At 33.0% G+C, this 12,586-nt stretch overlaps 1 protein-coding gene across 2 annotated transcripts in view; it reads right to left on the bottom strand.

Annotated features, from left to right (window-relative positions):
• STRN (striatin) overlaps positions 1-12,586 on the bottom strand; it is a 117,193-nt gene that overhangs the window by 28,402 nt on the left and 76,205 nt on the right. Inside the window, exons 9-12 of one of the 2 annotated variants that reach the window (XM_057497282.1) lie at positions 10,635-10,721; positions 10,045-10,188; positions 6,734-6,870; positions 1,744-1,919 (exon numbers count right to left, since the gene is read on the bottom strand). In XM_057497282.1, the coding sequence (XP_057353265.1) occupies positions 1,744-1,919; positions 6,734-6,870; positions 10,045-10,188; positions 10,635-10,721 (544 nt within the window). The remainder of the gene's footprint in view (positions 1-1,743; positions 1,920-6,733; positions 6,871-10,044; positions 10,189-10,634; positions 10,722-12,586) is intronic. The other variant, XM_036931580.2, reaches the window with a different exon arrangement.

Genomic DNA, 12,586 nt, shown 5'->3' with positions numbered 1-12,586 from the left:
ACACTGTGGTAATATACCATTCTCAACCTCAAGGCACATAAGAAAGCTTACCTAACACTAATCACATATTTTCTGTGGCTTCAAGAAATAAAATCTTTGTTTAGTAATAATAATACCTTGTTACAGTGCTTTCAGCATTGTCATAATCTATTTGACTAAAGGGAGAGCCTCACTAAGGGGAAACATCATCATGGGTTTTGAAGAGATAAATTTCTCAATTCAATTTCCAGTTCTGTCATTAACTGGCTAAGTTTAGGCAAATTATTTAATCTTTAGAACTTCAGATTCCTCTTTGTTTAAAGCAAAACAGAAAAATAGGATAACACCAAATATAGGGCTAAATGAGATGCTAAAACAGCCTAGGACATAACCAGGTACGATTTCAATAAATGGTACTTTAATTTCCTTGCATTCTCATGAAGATTATTATGTCTATCCTTTGTAGTTGTGGAAATTTCCCAAGTCATCAGTACATTGACTACACACTGAGCATATGGGTGCTCTACAGTGCCTAACACAGACCATGACTGCTAATGGGAACTGCATCTAAAGTCAAGTACTTGCCATTTCTACACTGTATTGCAGTTTCTTATAAGCATACGGTATCTCTCCTCAAGTCACTTCCAAAGTTTTAAGGTAAACAGGCTGCTGTTATTGACATGTGAAGGTATTACTACTAAGCTATCACCAGCAAGAAGCTCGTTTCATTATTTTTCTAAATTTTAGTCAAAAATATATGATGAGACATTCACATTCTCTAGTCTAATGTGATGCCCACTGTGATCACAGAACAAGAAAGACAAAAGGCACACTTTATAGCCAAGAAGAATTTTCTCTACTGAAGATACTTGATCCATATGAGGATTCACTTGGTAGTAGTGAAATCTGGTTCAGCTAGCTGACAAGACTGATTAATCAACCGTTTTATCTAGTCTGCGTACAACCAACAGCAGGAATTCCACTGATCTCCTTTAAACTTGGCAACAGATACCGTCTACTGGTAATAAAACTTGTGTAATCTCCTCTATTTGATAATCATTTCTACTCTTCTACTAAAAGAAGTGTCTGACACTTCAGAAGGGCCCTTGCTGGCAGAAACTGGGTTCTGGACCATGTGAACCAAGGAAGAAAAGAAAAGGAGCTTCAATAAGGACTGTACTATGTGGGGTGACTGGGATGAAAGTTTATACCAATTTATTTCTGTTCATACTTGGAGAGCAACCAAAGAGTCAAGTAAAGCAAAAATAGTTAAATGATGACAACAGTGCCTTTCAGTCTAGACATTTTGGCAGGTATTTAAAGTACCTGAAGGGTCATGGCCAAAAGACGAGATCAAAAAGAGGTCTTTCACTTCTCCCAAACAGCCTCCCCTCAATGGGGCAGGATGGGGGTGGGGATCTGATGATTTTAAACATGCCTGTTGTTTACAACAGTAGGAACCTTCCATACAGATAGAGGGCTCCCCAAATATGACAGGCATTCAAAACACTATATGAAGATTATAGTCAGCATCACAAACCCTGGGAAACCATTAGATAATACTGTTCCCTCTAAATGTCAGTTTTCTAACCTATTATCAGATTGTGAGTATAAGGAGAAAAAATCACTCTAAATTATGTGATTGGTGAATAAAAAAGAATTAGAAAAGATAATTTGGGTAATTTAATAGCAAATAAAGTATTTTTCTACTGAAAAACTGTTAATTAAAATATTCAAATACAGTTAAAAGTAGAATTATCTCACTTTTTGGCTGGGGCTGTTTTCTGCAAATTCCACATTTTTAACGTGTGATCCTCTGATGCTGTTATCAAAACAGGCTCTATGGGGTGGAAAGCAAGGGCTCTAATGCCATCAAAGTGACTTCGTAATGTAAACTTAGGGTTCCATGTCTTCCTTAATGCATCTTTATTGTTTGCTATCTGTTAAGGAAACAAAAGATACCTATACGTTTAGCTCAGGATAGGAAAACTAAAAACTACATTCAACATTAATTCTTGCTGATTTGTCATTAAACAATCACATTATGAAACTTCCAAAACAATATAATTTTTAAATATAAAAAGCCAAATCATAAGCAAAGTTAACAATGTCAATGGTGGTTTTCTTTGAAGAAATACAAACACTGTAAGAAAACAGGTAACATAATTCAATATAGACAGAGTATCAATAATTTGGTAACATAAAATAGATCTTTACTAGGATGATTTTTTTAAAAGACAAGTAATTTCAACCTAAGTGACAGCATAGAAACTCATTTTCGGTAAGAATTGAAAAACTAAATTATTTTTAAACCTATTAACATTATAGAATATGATCACATGAGATTTTTAATACTTTCTAATGAACTTCATTTTCATCATCATATTGGTAACAGGCTTTAAAAGCTAGAAAATAAATATGCCAGAACTGGAAAAGACAATCAGATATTACAAAAACAGATTCCACTGGTAAAACAAACACATCACTATGTTTCTTTTCTCCACACAAAAGGCATCTCAACAACTGAAAACAATGCTCTACTTTTTCATTCCAACTAATACGAAAGCTGAAGAGATTGGTGTGTGACTTTATACTAGCACCATGTATAAACTCTTCACACTCCAAAACTACCCATCATGCTAAGTTTAAGCAAGAATGAGGCAATTACTGGTAACACACTGGAGAAACATTACCCTACTTACAATGACAGAAACCAACAATACTAATGACAGCTGCTATTTTGAGTATTCATTATTTTGAACATTATTCAAAAGACTTAACATGCATTAACTCACTTAATATTCACAATTCTATGAAGTAGGAATGAACATTATCCCCACTTTATAGACTAGACATGTAAGGAAAAGGGAAGGTAAGTGACCTGTCCTCTAGTAACTGGAGTAGTAGGGACTCAAAACCAAGCAGTCAGGCTTTAGAGGTTATACTCTTAACATAAACTATAATTTAGAACCCAGATGTTTAAAATCAGCAGATAAATATGGATAGGACATGTCACAACTGAGGCAACAGGAGAAGACAAAACACATCATGCAAAGAGCTATTATAAGAACTGGGGCTGGTTTTCCTTGGGTGGGAGAAACAGGAAACAACTGAATTAACTCTTGTCTGCTCTTCTTATAGAGCTGAAAGGTGTCCATTTGTAAGAGCAGTCAGATTCCTTCTGAATGTTTTTAATGTGGTGCCACTAAAATGGTTCCCAATTGGCCCTATTTTCTTGTATTTATATCTTGTGTTAGTCCCCTTTCACTTATTACGGTTGTTCTGTGTGACCAACAGTATACAGCAGAGGTGGTAACCAACTACTTCCAAAATTAGGTTATAAAATCTTCTACCTTAGGTGCTCCTGCTCTCTCTCCATTCAAGTGCACTCACACTGGGGAGAGCTGAAGAGCCCCAGGAGAGGCCCATGTGGTGAGGAGGTAGTCTCCAGGCAACAGCCAGTAAGGAACCAACGCCTTCCAACAACCACATGAATGAGCTTGGAAGCTGATCTTTCCCAAGTCAAGTCCTTCTTTAAAAGTGCAACCCTTGCTAATGTCTGGACTAGAACTTCGTGAGGGAACAGAACCATGCAGATAAGCTGCCCCCAGACTACTGACCCACAGAAACTATGAGATAATTCATGTTTGTTGTTTTAAGGTGTTAAGTTTGGTACAATCTGTTATACAGCAATAGATTGCTAATGTCTTAAAATAAAACTAGGAACTGTTCTTCAAAACAGACATCACTAAATGTTCTAACAATTAATTGCTCTGAAAAAAGAATGAGCTTTCTCTAGAGAAAAGACTGAGCTCCATTATATGTTGGACAAATTCTTTCAGGGTCAGTATAGAGGGGAAAAGAGTACCTAATGGGAACTTCTGCTTCTAACCATGATGGGCCAGACTGTTAGGACCAACTCTGTACTGAGCAAAGTAGAAAAGCAGGGCTAAAAATCTGTGAATGGAGAACCAACAAAATAGTGGAGAAAAGCCAAGTCAGGATCCAGGGAAAGACAGAGGCCTAAGGAGGTGAGCCAAGTATTTGGGATTATTTTTCGCCAGAGGGTGTTTACTGACTCTAGAGGGGACAGCTAAGAGATTGAGGTGTGCCTTTGACACCTTTGCAGTGCAGGGAGATACAAACTAGAGCCCAGGGCCTGATGAGAAGTGGGCTTGGTGAACCATCTTGCTTTAGGCTTTGATTTCAAACGGCTACATTCTAGATACAGAGGGTAAACTAGAAGAACACAAGCCCTTAGAGTGACTGTAGACTGATTTTAGAGCATCAAAAACTGAAAATGGGATGAGATGATCCAGATTTCTGTTGGCTGCAGACATGTGAGAGAAGCAAATACAAGTATACTCCTGGGGAAAGACATCATCTTAGGCCTGAAGTTACTTCTACAGACTATTTTTCAAATATAGTTATTTGGGTATAATAAAAAATAACCAAGCCCATACAAGATAATAAAACATAAATGAAAACAAGCAGAAACAATATATAACAAAACACAGCATCTCTGATTCAAACTTTAAAATAATCATGCTTACTATGTCCAAGAAGATAAAAGACAAAATAGAAAATTTTGGAAGATCTGTAAACAATAAAAAAAAGAACTCTAGAAGCAAAAAATATAATATATCCATAGATGGCTTTAATTGCAGATTACAAATAGCTAAAGAGAAAAATGAGCAAACTCTGGAAAATGGATTATAAAAAATATCTAGATTGAAGTATGGAAAAACAAAAGATGGAAAATAGAGAGGAAAGAGAAAGAAGACACACAAAGAAGATCTAACAGTATTACTGAATTCCAGAAGGAAGAGAGAGAAAGTGGTGTAAAAGCAGTTATATCACAGTTAGCCAAGAAGGTTGAAGAACTTTAGGGTTAAATAAAAAGATAAATCCTGGCTGACAATCAAGGCATAGATCAGTCAGAGAAAAAAATCAGACTACCACTGAATGAGCAACAATAGAAATGACAGTTGACGTTAGCAGAAAACGCAATAAAAAAAGACAATGAAATAATATGTTGAGTGCTTAAAATAAAACAAAACAAACACCCTTTCCTATTAGAATTCAATACCAGAGATATTAGTTAACCACTCAGGCAAAATAAAGACAATTTCAGTAAATCAGAAACTGAAAGAACTGGGCACCAGCAGATCTTCACTAAAGAGAAATATTAAGTATTCTTAAGAGTAAAAGAAAGTGATCCCAGATAGACAGACAAACAGAGAATGTTTGAAAAAAGCAAAATGGATAATGTAAAATGGGTAATCCTAACTGAATATGGAATACACAAAATAGTGTATAGGAGATGAATGTATAGAGGAATAAAATATGTAAAAAATATAAGATAATCCATAGATGGGTTTAAACAGGAAAGACATACATACAGGGTGAAAGTTTTTTAAATAGAGGTAAAAGTGTTCTAAAGGTCTCTGCATGTAAAATTTTGATAAGGTGTGTGTGATAATCTCTAGGGTAACAATTAAAAAAGTAATGGAGAGTGCATAAATGCCGAATGCTGGGGGAGGGGCAAATGATAAAAAAAAAAAAAAAAAGGCAAAAACTGGAGAAAAAAGGTACCAGAACAGGAGGCACAAAAAAAAATGGTGGGCTTAAATCCAAACACATAAGTACTTATTTTAAAAAGAAATTAAATTAAAAAGGTTGTTACGGTTAGATGAAAAAAACAAATACTGACTAAATAGTGTTTTAAAAAGACAAATGTAAAAAATATAAGGATATAAAAACACTGGAAACAGAAATGATTTTGTAAAAAAATCTGTATCATATATGTGGAGGGTGGAATGCAAGGAGCCCATTTAGACTAGGTTGCTGTAGTTCCAGGTGAAAAAAAAAATGGGCTGACACTGGGACATATATGAATGTCAGTTATTTTTGGAGGTAGAACCCAAAAGATTACTAATGGACTTAGTAGCACAGAGAGTGAGAGTTTTTGCTTTGCAGGCAGAGTGGGTGAGTAGCATTCCTCTTTGGAGTACTTCCTTATCACCTTCATGGTCTACTTAGGTATCCATCCTACATCCCCCTAATGTGGAAGGAGTACCTTACATTCTCCAACAAAGATAATGAAGTTATCAAAGAGAGAGGAATTTAATGAAGAGATAAGATAGGTTGTAAATACTTTTATGAAATAAGCAACTACTTTTCTGACAATTTATTATGAACAATTATACATGCATTTATAAAACAACTGTGTTTGGGATTAAGTAAATGCATGCACGTATAAAGGTATAAAGATTTCAACTCTGGTCTAAATTAGACAATTAAACAATGGGTCAGCCGTAAAGTCTGGAAAGCACCCTATATATATCCCTGCCTAACAAGAGTTAAAATCACCTCTCAGCAGGATATTGATAACATACAAAACAAGCAAGACAAATGTTGCCATTAAGCAGGCATGAATCTCAACTCATCATTAGTGCCCTAAAACATAAAACAAAACCCAAATTTGGTAATAAAATTATTTCTCTTATCTAAAAATCATGAATAAATTAGACTGGCTTATGGATTTAGGTAGAGCCCATAATTTAATCTCTACATGATGAAAAATATTATTGTTTATCTTTATAATATATTCATATTTTCAAAATTTGTGATTAAGACTGAACTAAATCCTATGCTTGTGAAAAAGTTTTACCATTTACATCTTTTTCCATAAAATTAACTTTTTATTTTCAAAAAATGAGTGAACACAACCAAAATAATAACTACTACTCACATCATAAGTTAGTGAATCTGCTTCATTGGCCACTGTAAGGCCTGCCAATTCTCCAAGTCCCAGTTCACTTTCAAGCGCTTCATCTGCTCCCATGATGAATGACTTCCCAGAAGAAGGAGGAAATGTCAATGCTTCCACTAAAGGTGGAAGACAAAAGAAACATGAAAAACCTCTAAAGAGTCAACAGTAAGAGCATGTTTACATTTGATTCTTTTTAAATGCTTTTAAACACAGTAAAATTCAGCGAGCAGAAGATCCTGAAGAATTTCCTTTTCCCATATCTTAACCATAGCTACAGTATTATCTAGTGGTTTAATGACTGGATTCACTTTATGTTAATTCACTGAGCTGCACCTTCATGACTTCAGCATTTTTTCTGTAGGTATGTTATACTTCATTTTAAAATGTTTACTTCAAAGGAATTTTTTTAAGTGTCCACTTGAAAACTTTTATTAGCTGACAACTGTGCTTTAAGAGGTCAGACTTTCTGAGTGACAAATTTAAATATCCTTATTTTGTAATAGAGCACATATCAATACAATTCCTTCAGACACATCATAGAAGTACCAGTTAAAAAGAAAATGCTAAATTAAAATGGAGATTTTACTCAACTTGGTCAATAATAAAATAATCACTTTTTGTAAATGCAAATTATTCTGACAAACCATCGAGATGGTCTTTAAGTAGTTTTCTGGAGATGGTTACTTTACTGATGACAAACATTTATGAATTGACTAGATAATTTAGTAGTATGAACTCTGGCTGCTAAAGAAGGAAATTAACTTTTTCATAAATGAAACAAGTCAATTGTATTAATTAGTATGTGTATAATACTGGATTGTGTTTTCAGCTTTAGATTCAATCATAATTTTTGATTTGGTCATAAATATCTGTTAGAGAAATGAAAGAACAGTTATGTGCTCTGAAAAAGAGTAGTGGCAGAAACTCTACTTAAAATCCTTGTAACAAAGTATAAATTGAGTAAGACTTTTTCAAACCACCATACAATTAAGAGCAATAATAAAAATGGGTTTTATCCAAACACACCACATATTCTCTGAGAGGTTAAAGCAACTCTAAACATTTACCGATGTAAAGTGGGGATTAAATTAGAACAGCAATTTTCATGCCAAATTTCAACCAAATGATTCATGTGAGACTATGATAATAGGTCTTCAGCCAGGTGTTTTCTGTCTGTTTTGTTTTCAGTTCTAGTATTTCCAGATAACTTTGCTCAGGTGTGAAAAAAGAAGACTCTTTAAAATAAAGATTCATGAGATTTGACCACATACATTATTTGGGCTAATTTAACTAGTGCTCCAGAAATGGCCAAGTAAAACCTGCAAACAGAGGAAGGCAATAGCCACTTCCACACACCCCAGGGCCTAAGCCAGGAGACATGAGGGCTGGAGAGAGAGAAATATGGGCATAGCTGTCATCTGACTGCCCTTACAGATTCCTTAGAACTGAAGACTGTCAGTCACATTTCTATCTGCTAACTAAATTATCAACAGTTCTAATCAGGTTTTACAAAATTATTTAACTGTGCCTCTTAAGTATGGCACTGCCTTCTGAATTATTAAAATAAAAAAGTAATTAATGAACATATTTAGCTATGGAAGCTTTTTCTGAAAGTGGACTGGAAACGAAAAAGCATCAGCTACAGGCAATTAAAAACACAATATATTTCTTAAGTGCTCTTTCTATTTCTGAAAACCCTGCACTGAGGGGGAAGGCTTAGGATCAATATTACAGACAATAGGTTAGACATTCGATGCTTCAGTTTTAAGGTTCTTAAATATTTCTTTTCAATCAAGGGCACTTTCTGTGGCTTATAAAATTCTCTTATACATTTATCATTTAGTAAACAGTACATATTCTACCCCTACTAGTAAAACTATGCAAGATGAAATATCTGAAGAAACTCATTTGGAGTTATTAAAATAAGAGAAAAACTAACTTTTCTTCTTATCTAGACCTGATCTTAGAATAAGTGACACTGATTAAAATTCTCACATCTACAGTGTCAACTGAATTAATCTAATGGATAACATACTACTGAGGCCCATGACTTCACATCTTTAATTCAAAAGACGTGTCTACATCAAATAAATTGTTCATCTAGAGAATAAAAGTGTAATGTGTGACTGTTATTTAACATATGGGTAATAAATTCCAAGTATACTATAATTAACAAATAACTAACCGTGTAATCGTCAAAAATTTCACTGAAAAGTAGTCCAAGCATGAAAAGCTACACATCAAGGTTCTATTAGTTTATGTCTCTCTAAAAGGCAACTGAACTTAAAAACCAAGAGAAACACCACTGATTTTTTCAGTTGCTTTTTCTCAGGTTATTTTCTTCAATTAATAATTTGAAGAGGCATACCGACTGAAGATAATTACAGTATTTATATTCAACGTGATTTTTAATAAAAGTAAATTTTGAAATATATTCATTAATCATTAAGATTACTTTTATGTAATACTGGATTTTGGGTGCATGTAAGTATGTATTTTAAAATCAATTTCCACAAATGAGCATTTTATACATTTATAAATAGATAAATCAGCACTTCTGTCCAAAAAAGACAGAAAGAACTAAAAAAAGACCACAAGACTGGGCTGTAAAAAACTGGGAACAATCTAAATATGCAAAAGGGCAATGGTTAAGTATCAAGTCTAAAATATTATATGTAATCTTAAAATTATAATTATGAAAATTTTATGATTTCACGTTAAATAAAGTAAAACAGAATTTTCTACATGGTGATTGTAACTTTGTAAAAAATTATATGCATACAGACAAGGACAGAAAGAGAACAAGGAAGAACAGAAAGCAGAAAATGTGACTTGACTTTCAGGTATTTTTTTTCTGTTTCTCATTTATCAGTGATAACTTAATTAAATAAAATACCTGAAAATATGTATGTGAGACTCAAACATTTACTACCTATTTATAGACTTCATTTTCTCATTTCTCAATCACACATTCCTTTACATACCAAATACATAGCTTCTGTGGAACTAGAGGATGTTCTAAACTAGAATTTAGAGTTGGTTTTTAATTTCCTGCACCCTTTTTTCAAGTCTTAAAGATTAAAGTTGGAATCAAACTTTCTTGAATATAAGAAAGCCTATATTTGGGGAAGACTATGTAGATCATACATTTGTTTATGTTTTATTATTATACAATTTTATTGTATTATATACAATTTTATTATTAAAATTCTTCTCTTAGACAGTCCTTTCTAAAAAACTGAATTTATATCCAGGTGCTTTTTGTGCTCCAGAGAGTCTTAAATACTTACCTTCATCTGCCCTATTTATCTCATGTTCAGGAAGCCTGGAGCTGCTGGGTCTGGAAGGTGAACCCACAGATGGCTGCAATGAGGGAAGCTCATCAACATCTCTCAAATTAGCAAGCATATCTTGTAGTTTTGACCTATTGGGCCCTAGCACAAAAAAAGGGAGGAAGAGAACAAAAAAGAGGAAACAGAATTATTCAACTGCATCATAGTGGTGCCATAAAACATTCACATCTGCCAATATTCACCTTTAAGACTACCCTACTATATCAGAAAGTAATCATTTTCAAAACTTCTGAATTATTTTAAAAGTTTATTTCTTGAGAAGAATTGTTTTACATGTATTTTAAAAATTAGTCTAATGGAATAGCATCACTATTTGCATGAAAAAGAAGGCTCATGTGCAATTTGGACCATTAAAAACAGTATAAATATTGATCTAACTGCAGACAAATACCAGATTGTGAAGCTACTATGTGTGAATTAAACAATAATATCCATTTTTGTTTGTTTGAATTAAGTTACAGTCATTGCCTTACAACCTGATGCTATGGTACCTGAGGTAAAGTCTCATTCCCTACCAATTTACTTACCTGAAGTTTGATTCTTCATTCTCCCAAATCCCTGTTTTGACTGTTTTATATAGGATAGAGGCTGAAACAGATCTTCGGTAGTTTTTCCTGTTATAAGTTTAATTAAGAATGGGAAAATCTTACCCATAGTCCGTTATGTTTTTTTCCCTATACCAGCAAAGAATACAACTATTTTTAGGTAATTTTGACTAATACCTAGAAATATATTTCAAGAAAATATGACTGGAGTACACAATTTGACTGGAAATAATTCTACTACACTGTACTAAAAGCACTCAAATTTTTCCAAGGGGTAACAAGCAGTTCAATAAAAAAATATTTATGGTGATTTATAAATTAATACTTCACACATCAATTCAAAGCTTTGCTTCAGTTCTGTTAATACATCTTCACTTGTTCTCAGACTACCATTTTATCATAGTATGAAATGACAATGATAAAATGTGCTGAACCTCAGTTCTATATAGTCCTTCTATCTTCAGTGAAAGACATTAAAATTTCTCCCCCTAGAGAGCCATTTTTCTGTGACAAACTAAAAAACTATTTGTTTTATGCCTGAATATGGATCATAATTCCCAGTCAGGAAATTCAAAAGCTTCTATTGGTAAGAATACTGTTCCAGTCAAATGGTGCAGTTTTAGACTATTAAGTGCTAAATTCCAACTACAGCAATGCCTTGATACTTGCCAAATATAAAAAACTGAATCATCAATAGTAGATGGATTCTACATAAATCCTAGATACCTTTCCAATAGAAAGATCTTTTACATCTCAAGACATATATTATTATAGCATAATGACTTAAATACATCAACTTTAAGTCAATGTGAAAATTATTCTCCTTGTTTCTCATGTATGATATACAAATTTTCCTCAAAATTTGTTCTGCTGGTTTGTTTTCAGTTTAGCAGAAAAGCCATAACAAATCATGTCTCACTACTGTTTAAATTTTATCAGTATATTTGGATAAAAGGTACAAAATGTTCTTATGTTTTAATATTAATCATTCTCATTGTGATTTAATTTATATTGAGACATCAAATGACATCATCTCTCACTTATATAACGGTTGGTACGATGACATTACCAAGAACCACTGACTTTTTATCCATTCAAGCTACATACTTATAAATTCTAAGGTATTTTAAATAAAGATTTAAATGTTTCTAAGTGACTATGAGATTTAAAAGAATGTTCTAACAGGAATGAATGGTCTTTGATAAGCCTTAGCATTACTATAAAAAGATAAAAAAAGACAGGACGTTCTTTCAGTCTTCTGCAACTTGTAAATACATGTTTCATTAAGCTGGATTTTAATCTCAACTTATATTCTTTAATATTCTAGAGGATGAAATTCCTATTGCCATATTTTTCATAGTCAATGAAAGTGGAAACACAAGGAAGTATTTAGTCTTGATTCCCTAAATATGGTGTTTGTGATGGTCTTCAGGGATGTCTAAAAGCTTCTGTATTTCCACTTTATACACTTAACTAGATCTACTGCTAAACTTACTAATAATTTGCATAATGAACTATATATATATATATATATAGTTATATATATATATATATATATATATATATATATATATATATATATATATATATGATTCAAAGGGCTAGAAATTTCATTTTTGCCTCCATTTTTTGATGTGGCATATGTTATTGAAAACACAAATGCTAATTGGTAATATTATAAATCAAAAATTTTTAATTAGAAAATAAATACTTTTAAAAGTTGTGTAGTTGACTCTCTGCTCTGTACAGCAGATAGTGGTGATAGCAAATGAACTGTGTGTTATAAACACATAGAATATTCAGGGGTAGAAATTAACTTTCTTTCTGTCTCCAAGATCTAAAAGTAAAAGCAATAATTTTGGTGGATTGCCATAAGACCTGTAATTTAAAACTGTCGACAGTGAAAAATCTTTGTTGTAATAATAAGCACATAT

Source organism: Manis pentadactyla, chromosome 2, assembly GCF_030020395.1.
Source record: "Manis pentadactyla isolate mManPen7 chromosome 2, mManPen7.hap1, whole genome shotgun sequence".
NCBI classification, from domain to species: Eukaryota; Metazoa; Chordata; class Mammalia; order Pholidota; family Manidae; genus Manis; species Manis pentadactyla.
This window is presented reverse-complemented; position numbering and strand designations above follow the sequence as displayed.